Raw genomic sequence first — 22,347 nt, forward strand, 5'->3', positions numbered from 1 at the left:
GTGACACACTGCATGTAAAAATCATGTTTTTAATGTTGTGAAGGAATAAATGTTGATAATGTTGGTTTCGACTACTTATTTTAAGCTTGATGTGCTAAAGGGATAACAATGTGTTTGTGATTTAATAGGCATTTCTTTGACAGTCTACTCATAGGGGAGGCCCTATGATGACCCCAAAGCACTTTCTCAAATTTACATTCTAAACTGATGCCAAATCTACATTTCAAAACCAAAGAATACATGGATTTATTAGTGTTTCTCAGAACTAGTGTAGGTTTTTCTATTATAATAGTGGATTTAATAATTTGTAAAACGGATCTCTGTTGAAATTTGAAATGTCCCTTTAAGGCTAGGGCACTTCAGAGCTAATACTAGGTTTTTACTACATTTATGTTTCAGTGGGTACACCTTTGTCCTGCATCCTCAAATCCAACACATGTTCTAAGTACAACACCTGTATACAGCAGTAGTCACATATGAATAAACAAACTGACTGTTACAGAGTTGGGAATAATCATAGTTTGAGGCTACCCTAATTTCAGATGTCCTTTCTAATGGGAACATGGCTATCCTCTTTCATGTGAAAAGGAACTGCAATGATGTGAGAATATGAGTCCGATATATAGATAAAGTAGGACTGATTGGTAGGCTGAAGCCCTGCTTTGCAGAATACTTAGTAGTGAACCTTGCTCTGATGATAGGTTGATGTTGGTACACTCTGAGCCTTACTGTGATTCTTGCATCATACCAGATTCATACACATCTGTCATAACCCTAGGTCTAATGAGGCCTATTTGCCCAGAGGGGTGGGTTCTGGAAGGAAACAATAAAAGGCCAGCTGGAGAAAGAGAGGTATGTTCTCTCTGGAAATGCTGAGCTGGATAGAGGCTGCAGAAGGAGGAATCCCTCACCCAAGGCTGCCAAGCTCCCAGGTGAAGTGGGGGTTCTCTCTCATTGGGGGTCCCCAACCCGCCAGCCTGCTGTGGGCTGGTGGGGGGGGGATTCCCTCCTGACGTTACCGGTGGAATGATGTAAGTGATGTCATCATGCCAGGGACGTTGTGTGCATCAGCCACTCTAGGAACTTCCGACAAAACTCTATGGTATTCCCAGATGTTCTAGCAAATTGGGAGGAAAACTGGAGGCCACAGGGGACTTGGCAACCCTACCTCACATGAGGGGTGGTGAGTCTCTTGACATTAGAGGAAGGGAATATTTAGTTAGTCACTTCAGGGCTGTTATTTTTTTGCAGCACCTTTACTTTTCACTGTTGCACTAATAATTAAAACCACTTGTTGTTTTGAGCACTTACCTGGGTCCTCACATTTCTTTGGTCACTGATAGAAGGTGTTCTATTAAGAAGAAAGACAGGGGTTGGGTGCAGGGCTGGTGTGTGGGAGTAGGCCAAGTAGGCGGCCGCCTCAGACACCACTTGGCCTAGGGGCACCTTGAGACACCCCCTCTCCCCCCGGCCGCCTCCTCCCCATGGCCGCCGCCACCTTCTGCTGCCTCCTTGCTACCTTCTGCCACCTTCTGCAGCCTCACCGCGGCCACTGCCACCTTCCACCGCCTCCCCACCACCTTCTGCTGCCTCCTCACCACCTTCTGCTGCTTTCCGCTGCCTCCTCAACACCTTCTGCAGCCTCCCTGCGGCTGCCTCCACCTTCTGCTGCTTCCCCACCACCTTCCACAGCCTCCCCACCACCTTGCACCGCCTCCTCGCCACCTTCTGCTGCCTTCCACCACTTCCTTGCCTCCTTCTGCAGCCTCCCCGTGACCACCGCCACCTTCTGCCGCCTCCCCGCCACCCTCCATCGCCTCCCCACCACCCTCCTCCACCTCCCCACCGCCTCCCTGCCACCTTCTGCTGCCTCCTTGCCACCTTCTGCTGTCTCCCTGCCACCTTCTGCCACATCCTGGCACCTGCCGCCACCTTCCACCACCACCTTCCGCCGCCTCCTCGCCACCTTCTGCCACTTCCCCATGGCCACCATTGCCTTACGCCACCTATCCATGGCCGCTGCTCCGCGCCTGCCTTTGGCTGCCTCTCACCCCACACGCGAAGATGGTTCCCAGGGCCGTGCGTGACTCTCACCCCAGCTGGCTCCCTTTGAAGCAGGGGAGCATCAGAATGAGCACTCACGCGTGTGCAGGCACTTTCGATGACATCATCAGGCTGCTTGCGCTTTGTGCACGCAGAAACAGAAGGGGGCACGGAAAGAGCCATCAGCCTATGGGTGCCAGAACCCCTAGCGTTGGGCCTGGTTGGGTGGGTGCTTGCCCTCCTAAAGAGACCCTTACTAGTGTGGTGGCAGCCAATAGAGGTGCTTCCTGGTCCCCTGTTGTGTGACATCATTACACTGAAGCAGCACACCTACTACTCTTTGGAGGGTGGCAGGTGACTGAAAAAGCACTGCATAGAATTTTCCATCTGCATTTCCACTTTTATTCCTTTCCAGGATTTGCAGAGTTTATACTTTCTTCTCAGAGAGCACATTTCAAAATGCCAGAATGAGTTTCTCTTTCTGGTTCTCTGACTTCCATAATGTTTTTAGTCTGGCATGCCACCAAAAAGGCAAACTTTTGTGATTTCCTACTGAAATGATATGAATTTTAGGTATTCATTGTTTGTGGTGTTTTGCCATTTAGTGTTCACCTTCTGAAAAGTTAAATTTAAATAGAATCTGTTTGCAGTGTGTCTTAAAATTACACAATCCTGCTATTTTAATACTGTGGGTAATTCAGAAATTGATTTCCACCATAGGTTATGCTAACTAACATTGCCAATTAACTATGTTCTGAGGCACCCTTTGGATTATACCCTTTGGATAAAGGTGGTATCTTTCCAATGCCATCATTGTCTGGAAATAAAAAGATAGGAATTGCCTTCGCTATTAGCCTTCCCATATGGTGGCAGGTCTCTAAACATTACTGTGGGATGAAGCTATAAGAAATTATTCTCATGCCACTGGTGTGACATCTAAGTGTGCAAGCAATGAGCATTAAATTATGATTGTAGTTCTTATAGAAATATTAATTTTTATAAGCATTAACTACAACAGAAGTTGATGCTAATGTTTTACTTAACTATGGTTAAGGTAGAACAGAAGAAAAAAAATTGGCGGGGGGGCTTACTTGTGGCTGACTTCCAAACATGGTTAAGATGGAGATAGTATTCATCTGCACTGTCCCTAAATGAGCTTTTCATGGATTAATTTGTGATGGAATGTTCTCTGAGACTTTTTGGGTGTATAATGTGATCAAACTTGTTATTAATGCATTGAGAAAGTTGCACCTAGAGAAGCTGTCTTAATTCTTTCCAGGCCTGGGACCCACTTTTAAGTAAAACTCTCAGTGACCAACAAGGGACCGACTGAGCTGAAAGGAGATTATAGGAAACCATGTGAGATAAAGAAGAGAGGCCATAAATAAGATGTCACCAATAGAAGGAAACTGTTTGATGCAACTGTGGATAGAACACTGGAGGCAACAAGAATGACCAGGCTGTATGTAGTGTGCAGGAGCGGGGGGAGGACAAGAGAGAGATTTGCAGGGAGGGTGGGTATGTTGCTGAAGGCACCTCTGCTAAAAAAGGGGGGAGGGATTCTTTCCACTGCTGATCAGGATCAAGCCCTCAGGGGCATTTTTAAATCACCCTCATTAGGCTGTAAAATGTCCTGACCCAGATAGCCCAGGCTAACTTGACCTCATCAGTTCTCGGAAAATAACCAGGGTTGCCCCTGGTTAATACTTGAATAGGAAACCACTGAGGAACTCCAAGGTTAAAATACAAAGGCACTTCTAAACCACCTCTGGAAATCTTTTATCTTGAAAACCCTTCGTGGTTGCCATAAATCATCTGCTGCTTGAGAGCACTTTCCACACACTGGCTCCAATATTGCAGCAGCATCCCCAGGCTGGACTCAGGGATGCTGCCATGTCTAGCTGTGCATTCAGTAAGTCAGCCAAGGCCTAGGCCAAATCTCTTCCCTTTTACTTCCAGTGTCCTATCCTACTATACAACATGTTTCAGCAGGCAGTGCTATCAACTTTGTTGTTTAAAGCCACTACTATATCTAAGAATACCTCAAGGTGCTTCCAAAAAGCAGCAAAACAAGCAAAAAATAGACTTTAGGAATTTGCGACCCAGGAGGTAGAGCTCTAGACGATAACACACCTTTGGCTCCTAACCAATGGGTTGAAGACCACTGGCCTAGATTCAGCTGTATAAAACATAGCCTTGATTTAGTAGTTCCTTAAGTATTAGCCATTTTCTTTCATTTGTAGACGGTAGGATGAATAAGCTTATCTATTTCTGAGTGTCATTTGTTGCTTAGAAAGCTACACCATTGAAGCTTTTCATCTCAAAAATAGTTTTGCTCCGGGCCTTACCACTGGATTACTTGTGCAGCCTGACTCAATTAACTTAATTGATCCTTGGTTAGATTGTCAATGGCAAAAACTCAGTGCTTCAGTGCCTAAAACCTATTAAAATCAATAGGGATAACTAGACCTGCTAGGAAGCTAAATGCTCTCAATTCTGATAGAGTTTAATGGCAGGACAAATAGCAGACAGCTCTGCTAATGAACAAATCTAGGAATGTTGCCAAACCCAGCAGAGCAAAGAGAAGTTAAAAAAACTCCTTTGAGGAAGAAGCAGCCAGCAGACCTGACCCCAATCCACACCCAAATGTAGAGGTGCTGCAGGAAGAGGCAGTCGCTGAGGACCAGACATAGATCCTCAGCCAGGAGCCAGCACACTGGTTCCTCAGCTCCCCAGCCCTGGGCTGCCAGTCAGTTCACCACTACACCCTGTGACGGAAAGCTAGGGGTTAACCAGAAACTGAAGACGCACAGGGCCTGCGTCAGGTGACCTGAGGGTGGGGGCTAAAGTGCTGAGAGCCAACTGACTGAATGACTGCCTCAGCAGTTTCCGTCACTCAACCACTTTTCCTCCCTGAGAGCTCTCAACACTTTAGCCCCCACCCTCAGGTCACCTGACGCAGGCCCTGTGCGTCTTCAGTTTCTGGTTAACCCCTAGCTTTCCGTCACACACCCCATCACCAGAACCTCGGGAATGCCGTAAGTGGAAGATGAGGAGAAACCTTCAAGACAGAAGGTGCAGTGCCAGCCTGGCAGCACATCATTGGCCCAACACCAACAGTGAGGATGAGCACTTGCAGGAGATGCCAGCACGTGCATAGCTTAGTACAGGCTGCTGAGTAGCAGAGAAGCTGCATGGAAGCAAATTGCCAGTAGTTACTGACTGTGATGCTGGTAATCACGACAGTTGCATGTGTGTGAGTGAAGTGCTGTAAGTTGTTTCCAACTTAAGGTGACCCTATGAATTAATGATCTCAAAAACATCTCCGCATTTTCAGCCTCACTTAGGTCTTGCAAACTGAGGGCTGTGGCTTCCTTGACTGAGTTGATCCATCTGATGTTGAGTCTCTTCTTTTCCTCTTGCCTTCACGTTTTCCTAGCATAATTGCCTTTTTCAGTCACTTTTGTCTTTTCATAATGTGACCAGGTTATAATAGCCTCAGTTTAGTCATTTTACTTTCTAGGGACAGTTCAGGCGTGATTTGATCTAGAACCCACTTATTTGTCTCTTTTAAAAAAATAGTTTAGAACCTAACCACTTAGTAATTATGGTTAGGCATCCTTTGAGGCCCATGGCTTGGCAGACAGCACACCGCTGAATGGGAAAAGTATCACATGGCAATGGAGGGAAAAAAGAGAATCATACACTGCTTCCTCCTCCTGGGGGAAAATAAAGATTTCCCCACAAGTATCTGTAAGATCACGAGAATGGAGAGGAAGACTACCATTTTCTTTTTTAGGCCTTCCGTCCTTGCTTGAATGTTTGGATGGGTAGTGAGGGATACAGAGGGCGTTTTCGCACTGACCTTCTAGTGGCGCGACCACCCTCTTCACACCGGAGGATCTGCCCGGATTTCGCACAAGAAGCGCCGGCGCACCCAAAAGAGCCGGCGACTTCCGTCGCGAAACCCGCTCAAACGTTTTCCTGCTTCTTGGCGGTTTCCGTTTGAGCGGGTTTCGCGACGGAAGTCGCCGGCTCTTTTGGGTGCGCCGGCGCTTCTTGTGCGAAATCCGGGCAGATCCTCCGGTGTGAAGAGGGTGGTCGCGCCACTAGAAGGTCAGTGCGAAAACGCCCAGAGAGTTATTAGTCAAACAGAATGAGACTGGAACTTCAGAAGATCCTGCTGGAGCCATAATCAGGAATAGAATGTAGGTAGAAAAGACAGAGGAACTCAGTTAATAGGCAAGAGTACCTGTAAGTGCTGATATTTGGGAAGCCTGTAAATACACAGGCAACATGAGGTTGTCCAGGTAAAAGATTTGGGTCTTACTTGGAAACATTTAGAGACAGCCCAGGGGATCAGGTATACTGCCAGGGCAGTACAGTTTAATTTACCTTAAGTGACTAGTAACAATCATGAGTTCCTTGATTGTAGTCCTGACCGTTTTGGTCACTTGACATTTGGACCTCTAAATTATTGAATCTTCAGGATATTTACTAATGTTCATATTTTCAAAAAAACTAGGAATGATTCCACACTTAGCACTTGCCTCCCGTCTGTGCAGGGCTTCTCATGGTGACTCTTTTCCTAGATGCTGCATTGGCATCTCTGGAGTGGGGTCGTGTGTTCCCTGATTTCTCCCTGCCCTGTGCAAACTCAAAGAGCTGAGAAAAAGACTGGGACAAAGGCTAATGCAGAATCGTTAAAATACAATCTGGCCCAGACTACTGGATTTTTTTAAAATGTCTGGTTTATTAACAAAATGTGATCAAAGTGATAACACAGGGCAACACTAACATTTAAAGAAAAGCAACAATATGGATAATCAATTATTTTCATATTCATGACTCAAATGAGTATTTCCCGTCCAAATTTCAGGTCCCTTGAATGTTATAGGAGCATTTTTTTTTCCCTGCTGAAAACTCATCCATTAAAAACATCCTGGTTTAATTGCAGTGTTTTTTTTCTTGGGGGGGATTCTCCAAAATAAGATTAATTGTGTTTGGAACAGTGGCAATAAATCTTACTTTTTGCCATTTCATTTTTATAATTAATTCTATTTTATAGATAATATTTTTAAAATTAATTGCCAGTAACCACCTATTGTGGAATGTGCCTGTTGTGAAGAATGCACAATCTTCTTAGAGATGTGTTCAAAATTGTGAGAACATATAATTTAGTATTCACAACAGTGTGGTAATTTAAGCCAAAAAGGGAAAGAAAAGAGGTTACAGGGTGTATTATATTGTTACCAAGTGCTGAAGAGTTCTGTTACTTATGAACTTAAATGGAACATAAGATTTCCCTTATAGTTTTCCTCTCCTAGACTAATCCATGTTAAATGGGTCAAAAACAATTGTAGACATCTAACTTTTACACATCATGATTGCATAGATAATTGCTTCTCACCATTCAAAAAGAATCATTAGCTAACAAGACAGAGTACTCAAAGTGGACACATTTAAGCAGCTAAACTGAAATTTCCAGCTCTCTTTTTCTGATAGGCACTGCAGAAGAAGCAGACTCAAGCAATTTTGTTTGCCTTCCGTAGCCTGTGACAAGGCTCGTGATTATTAAATACAACAAAATATTCAGTGCAACAAATTAGCAGATTCTGTTGTTTTGGACAGGCAAGCATTTAAATCGCTGCCATTGAACTGCGGCTGCATCCTACTCTGCCAGCAGAATAATTACTGCTGAGTTCCTGGACCTCTTCAAGTCAGAAAGGTGATCACCTCCTTGGAAAAAACTAGGTATGGCAAACGAGAGAGAGAGAAACAGCAACAGCTTTGTGTTAGAACTCTGGCAAGTACCACTTGAATTATGGCAGTTATTTGGCAGGGGCAGAACTCGGCTGGAGAATAGCTTGCAGCAATTCTCAATTACAGAGTTTGCTGCTTCCAAGGGGAATTACTGTGGGCACTGAAGCAAAGAAACCAAATCGGAGGGTGGAGAGAGTGAGGATTAGAAGGTAAATGCAGTATGGAAAATTGTGATTTGTGACAGCATTACTAGCTCTTGTTTCAGTGGACTTGCTTAGGCTGTCTACCAAGCAACAATGTTTTGATGCAAGATAAGGTTATTCATTATAGTTTCTCCTGGTTTTCTTTTCAGTCCAAGGTAACTCAAAAGGTTGAAACAAAGAAAACAAAACTAAAATGTAATTATGCATATAGTACAAATGTACAAAATACCCTAGTAATATAATTTTAAATGCTAAAATATAATTTAAAAACAACAGTCAACATATAAATACCTAATCCCAATATAAAGACAAATGTCCAGACATATAAATACAGGTTAAAAGGTACAAATTGTCTCCATATGCAAGAACCAACACCAGGCTGGTTCTTTCTTATTGTGTTTGAGCACTCCATTGGAGCATTGAGCATTTCAGATTGGGCCTAAGAAGATCCATGGGCAAATTAAATATTTCACATCTTGATGAGTTGCCCATGTTGCATCTCAAAAATATATGACAAAACTTACTCCATGGGTGAACACCTCAGTGTAAGGTCCATTCTGTGTACAATCATTTTAATGTTTATCTTTGTTAAATTAATGGAGTGCTCAGTTTGAATTTTGCTGCTAAGGAAGGTCTTTGTGCCAAAACGCATTTAGTATTGGTTCTTACATTCTTTAAAAAACTTGCATTTTATTTGTTTCAACCTTTTGGATTATCTTTCTTGTTAGAATTGCCAGGTCCAATGATCATGCCAGTGGGGGAGGAACTTTCCAAGAGTGGGGATGGAGTGCTATGATGTACTGATGTCACATGGAAGTGATGTCATCACATTGGCAATGTCACACAGCAGTGCACTGTTTTTTGGGCAAAACTCAATGGAAAATTGCCCTCATACCATAGAGTTTTGCCCCAAAACCAGAGTATCGCCACACAATGTTACCTACGTGATGAAATCACTTCTGCATAACATCAACATGTTTGAGGTAGGATTTCCCACTACCACCCAGCTGGCTGGCAGCAGTCAGGACCCCCCAACTAGGGAACCGTATCTGTATTTCGTGTATAGGGTTGTTTCTCTCCCTTTTGGGGGGTGGGTGGGTGGGTTTACTTATTTCTTTTACAGCCCAATAGATATAGTTGATGAATTATAATTGACAGAAATTTTCTTAAGTTTTCCTAAACACACTTATCCAAGAAACATCATATGTGGCATTCAGAAGCTTATATTATAATTACTGAACAAATGATTGTGCCGAGTTCAGTCTGACATTGAAGGTGACCTGAGTATTTGTCTAATTTATCCCTCTTCAGTCAGTAATAATTAGGTATCAAAACAGACAACGTAAACCGCTTTTTAAGAAGATACCTTTGGAGACACTATGAAGTGCAAATTATCACATTTTAAGCCTGAAGGATTCATGATCTTTTGGAGATGCATAGTTAAATTGGAGAGAGGTATGGTGTTTGATAATGTTACCTCTATTGGCTTGGGGTGGAGGGGTGGTAGCTTTAAATGTGTTCCCAATTGAATCTAATGGAAACCAAAATAAAATGTAGCAATTATAGTTCCTGCTTTGCTCACCAGCTGAATATTGTTACGTGTCTTTAACATTAATCTTGTTCCTTTCTGTTCCTTTCTGGCCATCTCTCCCATCTGACATACACAGTGGCTGTTCATTGGTTCCTACGTTAGAAGGAATTGGACAGGTTTTTATGAAGTGTTAGAGCATCCCTAACTATATGAAGATATGATGACTCAACTTAGACAAGTTTGAGCCAGGCCATCCTTTCTTCGTATAGTTAGGGATGCTGCAACAGTTCAGCTCATGTCCTGTTCGCTGGTTGTGAATAGGAGCTGGTTTTTCAGTGATCAGTTTGGGTGTTTATCAGTCTGTTTGTAGCTGTTCTACAGGTTGTTTCATTGTATTCCTTCCTAATCATTTAGTACAGTGCAATTGGCTTTTTATACATGTGCATTCTTTCACAACCTGCTTAGCATATGCTCACAGCTGTTTGGCACAAACTGAACAGTCTGGCTGATTGCATCACATTTGATCTGTACTTTTGAGCATGGCAAGTTCAATTGTCAAACATGTTTGTGGTGAAATCTGCAGCATCCCCACCAATGTTCCCTCTAAGCTGCAGAGTCTTGTGAGCAAAAATTCTACTTTGTGAGCTACTGGCATTAAAGTTGTGAGTTACTGGCATTAAAGTTGTGAGCTACTGCATAAATTAGTGTGCTCTGGGGTCATCCTTCCTGAGTTAAGACAAAAATGTGTGAGCTGGAGGCTGAAAATCTGTGAGCTAGCTCACGCTAACGCAGCTTAGAGGGAACACTATATACTCAGCCATAACTCACCAAGTGAAGTTATTTCTGTTGAACCTGTACTTGTAGCTGAGTAAGTTGTTGGATGCCACATATCTGTATGGCATTTGAGTTTAAGGGAAAGAATCTGCTTTCAACCGGATGGATAGCATGAGAGCTTCATTTCTGTATAATATAAATTTGTAAAGCACTTTGAAATGAAGCCACATCTGATATCTGATTTACTTGGTGTTTACTGTTGTGCCTTCTCCTGTTCTTTCCTACATCCCTACGCTCTCCTTTGTTTATTTTTAGTTAAACCCTACTTTTGGGAGAAAAGTGGGGACCCAAACTGGCTTACATTGTTCACACCTCCTCCATTTTCTCCTCACACCAACAACCCCATGGGTAGATTAGGCTAGGAGAGTCTTACGGGCTCAGAGTAACTCTGCAAGTTTTCATGCATTCAGGATCTGAACATGAGTCTCCCCAATCCTAGTCTGGTATTATAACACTACACCACAATGGTGCCTTGCTTTTTTCCTGTTTGTATATATTACTTCCCTGTGAGATGTAGTTTGGGAGGATGGGATTGGGATTGTTTACCTGGCAGCTATCACTTGCATTTCAACATATATGAAAATTTAAAGTTTTTAAAAGCACACAATGTGATGTGAGATGAAATGTTAGCTCTGTCTCTAAGGCCGTGTCTGAGATTGGTGTTTCACATAAGCAACATGGTTCTTGATGTTGTCATGTCATTATGATAATACATATGTGAATTTACCATGATTCTTTATGTTATGCTGGTGTAGCTGGCTGTTTCAAGTAAAGATGTGTATATCCATATGTTCTTGATCATGTAATATGAGAGAAAGCATGAGTCTATCATGGGGGACAATAATATTTGAATTTTTTTTAAAGTGTCTACATTATATCATATGAACTCAGAGTCCTCATTATTGTATATTTGTAGAAGAAGAATAGTTGGGTTTTATGCTCTGCTTTTCTCTACCCTAAGGAGTCTGAAAGCAACTTACAAGCACCTTCCCATCCTCTTTTCCTCAACAGTCACCTTGTGGGATAGGTGGGGGCTGAGAGATTTTTGAGAGCTGTGGTCATTCAGCAGGCTTCATGTGGAGGATTGGGGAAATCAAAGCCAATTCTCCAGATTAGGGTCTGCTGTTCTATAATATAGTGGGTTCGACGCATAGAAGAGACGAGGTTGCTATGATCATAGCTCACTTTATTCAGTACAGTATGTAATGGCTGAACTAGAAGACTGAGTAAACTGGGTCAATGGGGCCAACTATATACAGTTTTGGGTTCCCATGCTAGGATGCCATTGGATTGTTTGAACCATCAGGGGGCTTCTGGTTGGACCAGGGCAGCAAGGATTTAGATCCTACTGCCTATTGTTCTAGAGTCCCCAAGCTCAGTCCTTAAGGTTCCAATGAGCCAGGCAGGAACACTGGTAAAGAACATTCCATGAGTCCACATACACAACATGCTCTTAACTACTGTACCACACTGGCTCTTTATGTCAGGATGCCCAACAACAACTGCCTGGCAGGGCAGGATAAACTCGAGTTCAGCAACAAGGCTCACCAGTGGGATCAAGGGCAGGATCAAGGGTAGGAAGGTACAGTCAGAATAGTCTCAGCAACAGGGCAGTCTGCCCCAGGAAAGATCAAAAGGTATGGAGGCAATGAACAAGCCTGGATAGCCCAGGTTTTTTAAGGCAGGGTGGGACTGTGGAGAGCAGGGAACAGAGAAGAGGAGGATAGAGCTCAGCTCAAAGGTCAGGTGTGTAGCTGGAACTATAAAAAGGGAGATATGGGAAATAAGAGGAGGCTGGCTAGAGAAAAAGAAGGGTGGAGAGGAGGCAAGTTATAGCATTGTGCTGTTTTTCCTATGTAACACAGTATAACCCTGTGGTGAGTGAAGTTAACCACACCTTCCGGTGTCTGGATTGATAAATAAATCAACCTGCACAAGGAAATTGTGAATTTAAGACCCATAGACTCCTGCCTACAAAGGCTACTATAGCCTTATGTGATGGCAAGCACTTTCCAAAATCATAGGAAGATAACTCTAGAGAGGTCTTTTCTTACAGCTTTCTTTGCTGTGCCTTCCCCAGCCTCTCTTATGTATCACAGGCAGAGGACAGAAATTATTTGCAATGTGAGAAAGCCCAGTGAAATCGTACTAGGATAGTATGATAGTTTGTTGAAGACAATAAGATTCACGTCTGGGTAAACATGCACAGGATGAGCCATGAGGAAAGAAGTGACAGGAGCACCATTAATTTAGTGTACTCAAAGCAGGAAGAAAACCTGGGAGAAAGGTACAGGCAGCAAAAATTTCCATATTATTTCTATTATCAACCTTTTTTGTTCTGATAACTGCTCCTGCACACTTCAAAGCAGGTATTGGTTTATGATTTATGGCTTATTGGATTTATACCCCGCCCTCACCGCCGAGGCAGGCTCAGGGCGGTTCACAAAAATAAAATAGCAATTAATTATACCTTTAAAAATACAAAAATATTGGTAGGGTGGAATACAAAAGGGGAGGAGAGAAGAATTCTGGGGAGCTGTTTGAGTACTCATAAGCAGGCTATATATTGCATAATCCATTTTCAGTTTATCAGGTTATCTCAAGACTGGCAGTTTCTTGAGACTTAAAACCAGGGAGAACTGGGGCAAACCTCCCTATCATGACTTGTGACCCACCAACCTGAATGCAGTTTATCAGCAATACACTGTGGCTTTATGGAGACTTCAGGAAGCTCTTGGTTTTGCTGACTACAAAAAATTAGCAGTATAGAACTCTTGTATACTGTAGAATGAAAATGTTAAGTTAGTTGGGTTGCAAGTTGTTCAGTTTCCATTTGTAGGTAACCTAGGACAGCAGGAATTAAATCATAGTTTTAGTATAGGAAGCAACTTAGGATCTGACTCAAACAACACAGTCTGCCCCAAGCCATTCCTTTGTCTCATCTAGGATAATTTGGGGCGGAGATGGGGGGGGTCCATGCAGATTCTTGTCTGCTAATTGACTCCAGACGAGGATGAATTACAAATATTACTTGATAAGGACCTGCATAACTGCCACCACCTTTGGATTTTACAGGAATAGTCTGAACTGAAGTAACAAAGCAATAGCTGGTGTGTCGGTGTACTAATTTATATCACCCAAGTCTGCTTTTTAAATATATTCAGAGCTAAAAGATATTTATGATAAATGAGTCTGCCAAGATCCATATAGAACAAAAGCTTTGCTAACTGGCATCCACAGGGAATCGGGCTATTGGTTAAACAAGTATGCTAGTTAACAAAGTGTTTACTTTGTTGCAGCCAAATGAGTCTTGTGGTGCCTGCTCAAGTTATTTGACTGGCTTGTAGCTGAGTGAGCCACATGGCTCCTACCCTTGTCATTTGGCCAGCTTACATCTGAGTTGGGTGGCTCCTACCAGAGTTACTTGGCTATAGGCAGGCAGAATCATCAAGCTGTTGTATAGTTGAATGACTCCAGCAACACCTGCATGACCAATTTGCTCAGATCCTGTCCAAGTCACCTGGCTGGTTTGAAAATGAGTGAGTCAGACAGCAGCCACACGAGTCACTTGCCAGTATACTGGTTAACTGGGTGTCACTTAACAAAGCTTTTATTGTATATTAAAATGTGAATAATTAACATAAAGTTCAGCCTCTCATTGCTATTTATTTATTTACTATATTTATAGTCTTTGTCACTGAGACTCAATTACATACAACTAGGAATGGGCATGGAATGTGGAAATGGCATTTCATGTTGGTTCGTGGTTCATTTGATTGCCCAAACTGGTGGTTGAGTTCGTTTCATGATATATTTGATTTCTGAACCAATTTGTGATTCATTTGGCTTTGGAGGTGTAAAACTCACTAGGAATCTTCAGCCAGCTCTTTTCCACCCACCCTCCAAGTTTGGCAAAGATTGGATTTGGAATGTCCAAGTTATAGCCCCACAAAGCAAGTGCCCCCAGAAAAGCTAAGCTTCAGCTCTCATAACAACTAACAATGTTTGAATGCATCTGTAAGCTCGGTTTTATTTTGATTTTATCTCCAGTGTTTAAATTTTTATATTCTGTGTATTTTTATCTGAATCTATTATGCCATTAAAGGTTTGGTATGGTAAACTAACAATTCTCTCTCTGTGCTGCAGAGTGGAAGCAGTGGAGTCAAGGTATCTGCTTCTGTAGAGCAGAATAAGAATTCTGTGATTGGCTTCCCAAGCTGCCAATCAAGCTATGGACAACAACTATGGGTGTTTCTAGGGCTCCCACAAGTCCATCCACAGTATTGCCTAGGAATTGATTAAATCAGTACCAGGCTATCTGTGAAAACGAACCACAAAAATGAACCAAACAAACCACCAAGAAAAAAAGGTGTCATGGCACAATCACCGAATTGGTTCAAGATGAACCATGAATTGGCCCAATTCATGTACAAATCATGGTTTGTATTTTATTTGTTTATTTATTTATTTGGTTCACTTATATTCCACCCTTTCCCAGACGGGCTCAGGGCAGATCACATACAGATAAAAACCAGTTACATATAATAAAACCAATAAATACAATTAAAACAACAGCATTACATCAACATTAAATAACAGAGGTGGGTGGCACATAGTGCGAATTTATGTGTAATCATTCAGTGGCCCGGATATAGAGGTTCAGATGATAAATCACTGGGGGAGGCCAGCCGATGGTATAGGCAACAGAGTAGAGGACGCCGGCCTGCCTCAACTAAATGCCTGGTGGAACAGCTCTGTTGTACAGGCCCTGTGGAAGGGTAACAAATCTGTCAGGGCCCGTATCTCCACCAGGAGCTGATTCCACCAGGTTGGGGCCAGGGCCAAAAAGGCAAAACAGACGTCCTTGGGGCCTGGGATAAGAGAAGATGTTGATTGGCTGATCGCAACGCCCTTCGGGGCTCATATGGGGAGAGGCAGTCCCACAGGTATGTTGATCCCAGGCCACGTAAGGCTTTGAATGTCAATACTAAAACCCTGAAACGGATCCGGTACTCAACTGGTAACCAATGCAGTGCATACAGCATCAGTCGACTGCTTGCCTGTATAGGCAATACAGTTAGGAGCCACGCTTTTGCTGTTGCATTTTGCATCAGTTGAAGATTCCGGATCAGCCTCAAGGGCAAGCCTGCGTAGAGTGAGTTACAGTAGTCCAACCTGGAAGTGACTGTTGCATGGATCACTGTAGCTAGGTCATGGGATGCCAGATAGGGCATCAGTTGTTTGGTCTGCCACAGATGGTGAAAGGCAGATTGTGCAACTGTTGTGACCTGGGCCTCCATAGAAAGAGAGGCATCCAGTGTCACTCCCAGACTCCTCACCTTCTGAGCTGGCACCAAAGGGATGCCATCTAGCATGGGTAGTTGGATGCCTGATCCCCCCAACCCAGGTACAGGACCTGTGTCTTAGTTGGATTTAGCTTCAGCTGGCTTAACTGCAACCAGCCTGCCACAGCTTCTAAAGCTCTGGTCAGATGGTCTGGGGTGGCGTTCGAATGGCCATCAATCAATAGATAGAGCTGGGTGTCATTGCATATTGGTGACAACCCAGCCCCAAAACTCGGGCAATCTGGGCGAGGGGGTGCATATAGATGTTAAACATCATTAATGAGAGAATAGCTCCTTGCAGCACACCACATTCAAGTGGGTGCCACCAAGAGGTCTGCTCACCAATTGCCTTCATCCCCAACCATGGAGAAAGGAGGAAAGCCACTATAAGGCTACCCCTTAAACTCCGATGTCGGCAAGGCGGTGAGTCATGAGATCATAGTCGATCGTGTCAAATGTTTCTGAAAGATCTAATAACAATATCAGTGCCCACAATATCAACGTTGACCCGCCTTGATCTAGATGCCTTCTAAGGTCATCTGTAAGGTCTCTGCCCAATGACCAGGACGGAAGCCAGACTGAAAGGGATCAAGGGTAGAAGTATCCTCCAGGAAACCTTGAAACTGCTCTGCCACCGCTTTCTCAATTACCTTACCCAGAAACGGTAAGTTCGAGACTGGGCAATGATTGGCCAGGACCATTGGGTCCAAAGATGACTTTTTCAAAAGCGGGCGGACTACTGCTCTTTAAGTTTAGCAGGAAAAGTCCCTGTTTGTTTCATGCCCATCCCTACACACAACTAAAACCAATGCAATTAAAGCAGCATACATGCAGTCAACAATGCAATAAAACGGGATTGCAGACTTATAGTGGTGCATTAAACAGTATAATATATACCAGGGGTGGCCAACCGTAGCTCTCCAGATGTTTTTTGCCTACAACTCCCATCAGCCCCAGCCAGCATGGCCAATGGCTGGGGCTGATGGGAGTTGTAGGCAAAAAACATCTAGAGAGCTATCATTGGCCACCCCTGATATAGAAGAAGAAGATGAAGATATTGGATTTATATCCCGCCCTCCACTCCAAAGAGTCTCAGAGCGGCTCACAATCTCCTTTACCTTCCTCCCCCTCAACAGACACCCTGTGAGGTGGGTGGGGCTGGAGAGGGCTCTCACAGCAGCTGCCCTTTCAAGGACAACCTCTGCCAGAGCTATGGCTGACCCAAGGCCATTTCAGCAGGTGCAAGTGGAGGAGTGGGGAATCAAACCCGGTTCTCCCAGATAAGAGTCCGCACACTTAACCACTACACCAAACTGGCTACAATAAAATGATATACTACTTAAAACAAATAAACAAAACTGGATTACAGAATTACAGAAACAATGCAACAGGATGGTATATATAGCAAAGTGCCCAAGCCATTTATGAACAGTTAGAATAACAGTATATTGTATACACCATGCCCTCCTGAACATTTCTGTTTTACACCATGCCCTCCTGAACATTTCTGTTTTATGCATTCAATGAAATTATGTAAGTGTGGGAGCCTTTATGACCTCATCATAGAGCCACAATAGAAAATGAGTATGAGCCACTGTTGATCTTACCCATTAGCAGAGTGGTACCTTCAGAAGGCTTTAGTCAGATGAGCATAGTTCACTATTGGCAATTGTACATTTTGACTAAAATATTTAGCAGATCATGTAAAACCTCATGTTTAAATTTTGTCCATTATATTTCTCTCCGTGGTAGCCATTTGTGTCAGTATCCTGGTCTAATTTAGTGAAAAAAGTCACAAAGTGAAATGCTATTTTTCAGGGGGAAAATACCCTGAAAGACTAAAGCATCTGCTACATACAGTTAAATAATGTGCTATATATAATTGCATGACATATTTGCCAATTTTGATATACCCTTTCCTTTTGGGGTAGTTTACTTTCAAGTTTTTTGTTTGGAGATATAAATGTGATGTTTCAAATAATAAAATAATAAGTTAATATATTGATATAATCTCATTTTGCCATGTGTTACTTGAAATATCTTTTCTTGATTCTATCTCTGGTTTGCAGGGTGCATAGAATGCAACCATGTTTCATTAGATTTGTGCTTGGCTTGTTATTGCCACTGTTAATGAATAGGAAATCAAATATGGTATGGAAACTACTAGTTCCTTGCAAAACAGCATCTCAAAGATGATATTGTGTATAACAAGCCCTGTAGCATGGAAATTACAAATAAGCAATATTGAACATCTAGCATAGAAAATGGTTTCCACATGACTGGCTTTTCCAAGGTGCTGTTTTTATAATAGATTGATCTAAATCTTGTTACTGTGTGTCAGCAAGAGCAAGATAGACATGGCTCAAACTGGTTTCCAAAATTATAGACTACATTGATATAAAACTTGCTTCTGTTTATCAGGCTGTACCTATCTAACCTTGAGGTACATACTGGGAGGGGGCAAGAGGCCACCGGCATTAGAGTAACAGTCAGGGTATATGAACAGAGGGCCCAGGGATTTGTATGAATTTTTCATCTGAGACATAAGTAGTCATCCTAAAAGGTAAGGAAGGTGGAGAAAGAACAGTGCCACATTCTTCCACTGTTCAAGCTCATTATCTTGACTGACTTTACCAAATCTGAAAGATACACTGTAACCCCCTGACATAATTTCCTATACAAACTTTTAAGGTAGTTGGGCTGTCCTCTAAAGATTCTGCCAGTGTCGCTGGATAATTCCTGTGATTAGACTTTGACAGTAATTATTAATTCTGCAGTAATCTTGTCATCTTTGCTCAAGATCTGATCAAGCACCAGAATTACTGGACAACCTACTTTGTACTTTCTGCTCTTAGTATCTATCTGGTAACATCCCCTCACTTCCTATTGGCAAGAAAAGGAAGTTTCCCAGAAGTGTTTCAGCTTTCCGTTTTCCTAGTGTATATGCTTTGTTGATGTTTATGACCTATGTGTGCCTTATTTCTGTATCATTCAGTGTTGACATCTGAACATATTATGCCCATATTGAACTTGGCTTTCTGCTGTTGTCTCATCTACTGAATTCTAAGTTAGCATGAACACTGTGTTCCTGAAACAGACATTTCTTCCCTTTCATTATGTTTCAGCTTCTTCAGTTTCTTGATAACTTCCAGAAAAAAGGTAGCTATACTGATCTGTTGCCACAAAACCAATAAAAGCATATAGTGACACCTTAAAGACCAAAAGGCATAGATATTCCCAGTTTGAGGATTGGTTTCCTTTCCTACTGAAGGTGCTAAATTGACTTAGGTAAGAAAGGTTGTGCCATTATTACCAACTGTTGTTGCAAACAGCTAATGTTCTTATCTCATACATATTGCAGTTGAACACAGGAATGACTCAAACAGTAATTTGTGCATTAAATAGCCATTTGGACTCACTATTTGCAATGCTTATTTTCTATACCTATGTATGTGACACTAACACTTTATGCATTTGAATGTGGCCTGATATATCCAGTAAAATTAAACCATATTAAATCTATTAGTCTAAAATGTTCCCAACCTCTAGGAGAGAAAAACAAAATAAACTGCTTATTTCTTATTGACTGTGCAACGGAACACAGGATCTACAGTTAAATGTGCTTGAGAATCTTGACTATTCCCAAATCTGAACTGAACGTAGCTTGCCATGTCAGAGATGGTTCTAATCAGCTAAACTGCTTATTCAGAGCACAAGGATAATTGTGTGTCAGAGAGAGTGGTCTAGGGACAGATTGTGGCTCAGAAACAGATTGGAAGATGCACAGGGGGGTGTAAATGGAGAGTTGCTGCTGTTTTGAAGGGAAGTGCCTCTGGAGGAAATGATGCTGGTAAACTTGTTTCATTATTATTATTATTATTATTATTATTATTATTATTATTATTATTATTATTATTATTATTATTATTATTATTATTATTGGTATACAAAATGACCAGTCTTCTGCAGTAACCAGACAAATCATAAAGTATGAAGCCCCAATCTAGCCAATGGTTTTTCAGAAATTGGTGCAGGGTCAGAATGTATGAACAACCCAAATGGTAGCAAAAGTTTAAGAGACTGCTAGTGAGTCTGTGATGTGCATATGAGCCTAAGTATCTCTTTCAATGGTGCAAAGCATGTTGGGGCTCAACTGGCTGATTACATGTTATCTGAGCAATGCAGTCTTGTTCCAGTTTTCATTTTCTGGATCTTATTCTTTGATATGATTCCTTCACTGTTTCAAGACCACATTCCTGCCACTTTATGGCTGCTTTCCTACATATTTTATAAACAGATAAGGTAAATTAAGTAGCACTGAAAATGACTCAGTTTGCATGTATGTTAATATGATGTATAAAACTTTTTTCCTCTCTTTATATTATATTCACCAACAGCTCTATTAAGACTTTGCTACATACTAATTAACCTTGATAAATTGCTTACCAATGCATGTGAAGTAAGGGATACAAGAAAGGAAGACTCTGCACAATTAAGATACATGTGGGACAGAAGTGACTTCAGTTTACCTTGGACTTTTAAACTAGTCAGACATCCCTGATGTAGAACCCCTAGAAGCAATTTGTGATGAAGTGATAAGAGCTCTACTGCTTCATCCTGGATGGGGGGTGGGGGGAGATTCATAACTAAGGAGAATTACCCACATGAATATTTTAGTTAATTGACTGTAACTCAGTAGACTGTCATTAAAAATGTTCTTTTCAGAATGAACTGTAGCAAAATCATTCTGTTTTGAGTTTAGCTCTTGCTTCCTGTTCTACTTTTATAGAGCAGACAAGTTTCTAGAGATGGTTGCGTGGGAGGCAGGGAATGCCTTTCAAATTTCACTTTCAGCTTCCCCCCCCCGCCCCCTCGAACTGTGCTTAATCAAATCTTTGTTGCTGTTTAATTCTAGGTATGTGTGCTGGAGAGACAGATATTTGATTTCCTGGGTTATCAATGGGCACCAATCTTGGCAAATTTTGTACATATTATTGTAGTCATTCTTGGCTTATTTGGAACCATCCAATATAGACATCGCTACATAACAGGAGTAAGTACAATTAACTTGTATCATTTTCCTTCTAATTCCCAAGTATGGTTTTTTTTTTAAAAGGATGGAAAAATATACAGACATAATTTGGAGCAGGGGAAGTATATATAATGTTTTTTAAAAATATATATATCTCAGTAAATATAGCAAATGGATGGCCCAACCTAGCCTGATCTCATCAGATTTTGGAACCTAAGTAGATCTTTAAGATTGTAAATATTTTACCACTGCTAGGAAAACTGTCACATGACAAGAGCAAAGGACTAAGGTAAATTAAATGGGAAGTCTTGAAGAATTTTGGGTTTGGGAATTTCAGGATGGGGTGCTGGAGCCAGTCACAAATTTTGGCAGGTTAGAAGCCAATCAATCATTGGTCTGTTTAGTACTTGGATGGAAGACCACTAAGGAGTTTGGGATTGCTATACAAAGGAAGGCAGTGGCAACCCACCTCTGTTAGTTTCTTGCTTTGAAAACTCTTAGAGTCAACATAAGTTAGCTGTGACTTGACTGTATTTTCCATCACCAAACATAGTGAAGTATTTAAACTGTTCTTGAAATTACATTGTGTAAAAGGAAAGAAGTTATAGATGTAAATGTCTTATAGTCATGTAAAATTTACTGAAAGTCCGAACATTTTTAATTGCCTATGTGATTTTATATATAGTATTACATAGTAGTAGTAATAAAAACAGCTTGGCTCCCTTATCCCTGCTACTCAAAACATAAGCTTGCTAGAATTTGAATTTTGTATATCTTGAAAACTAGAAGACTGTAGATTTATACCCCACCCTTCTCTCTGAATCAGAGACTCCGAGTGGCTTACAATCTCCTATATCTTTTCCCCCCACAACAGACACCCCGTGAGGTAGGTGGGGCTGAGAGGGCTCTCACAGCAGGCTGCCCTTTCAAGAACAACTCCTGCGATAGCTATGGCTAACCCAAGGCCATTCCAGGAGGTGCATGTGGAAGAGTGGGGAATCAAACCCAGTTCTCCCAGATAAGAGTCTGCACACTTAACCACTACATCAAACTAGCTAGAAAGAGTATGGTGTAGATGTAGGGGGGGACTAGTTTTGTGGAACCTGTGGGATCTTTTGGAATTTTTAGAACACAGAGCAGATACTGCCACAGAGGCTAGGTCAGAATGTCTCCCCCCCCCCCCAAAAAAAAAAAAAGATTGGATGGGGTGCTGGGGCCAGTCACAAATTTTTCTGGGTTGGAACCAAATCATTCTCCTGCAATAGGGACAGCTTTTCTAAATAGGATTGGAGAAGAAGCAAAAAGATGCTAAGAAACCATGACAGGGGGATAGTGAGAGAGCAAGGGGGAGGTAGGGACAAGTGTTGGGTATAAGGTGGTAGAAAAGAGGGTGTGGAAGGAAAAAGATGGGTGGCTTCTGAGGGAGGAAGAGGTAGAGAAATGTGGTAATAATAGTGGTTATCATTGGCATTGTGCGTAGTATAGCCAAGAGATCCTAAGATTGTCTGGCAGCTTGAAGTTTTAACTCTTTTAGCATTATACACCACTAGGTGGCAAGCTATACTTTTGGGGGGCCTGAGAGAGCTCTGAAAGAGC

At 42.1% G+C, this 22,347-nt stretch overlaps 1 protein-coding gene across 3 annotated transcripts in view; it reads left to right on the forward strand.

The window, feature by feature from the left end:
- NKAIN2 (sodium/potassium transporting ATPase interacting 2) overlaps positions 1-22,347 on the forward strand; it is a 952,006-nt gene that overhangs the window by 407,180 nt on the left and 522,479 nt on the right. For all 3 annotated transcript variants that reach the window (XM_060238906.1, XM_060238922.1, XM_060238914.1), the window contains exon 2: positions 20,635-20,772. In XM_060238906.1, coding sequence (XP_060094889.1) covers positions 20,635-20,772 — 138 coding nt within the window. The remainder of the gene's footprint in view (positions 1-20,634; positions 20,773-22,347) is intronic.

The sequence above is a fragment of the Heteronotia binoei genome, chromosome 1 (assembly GCF_032191835.1).
Source record: "Heteronotia binoei isolate CCM8104 ecotype False Entrance Well chromosome 1, APGP_CSIRO_Hbin_v1, whole genome shotgun sequence".
Taxonomy (NCBI): domain Eukaryota; kingdom Metazoa; phylum Chordata; class Lepidosauria; order Squamata; family Gekkonidae; genus Heteronotia; species Heteronotia binoei.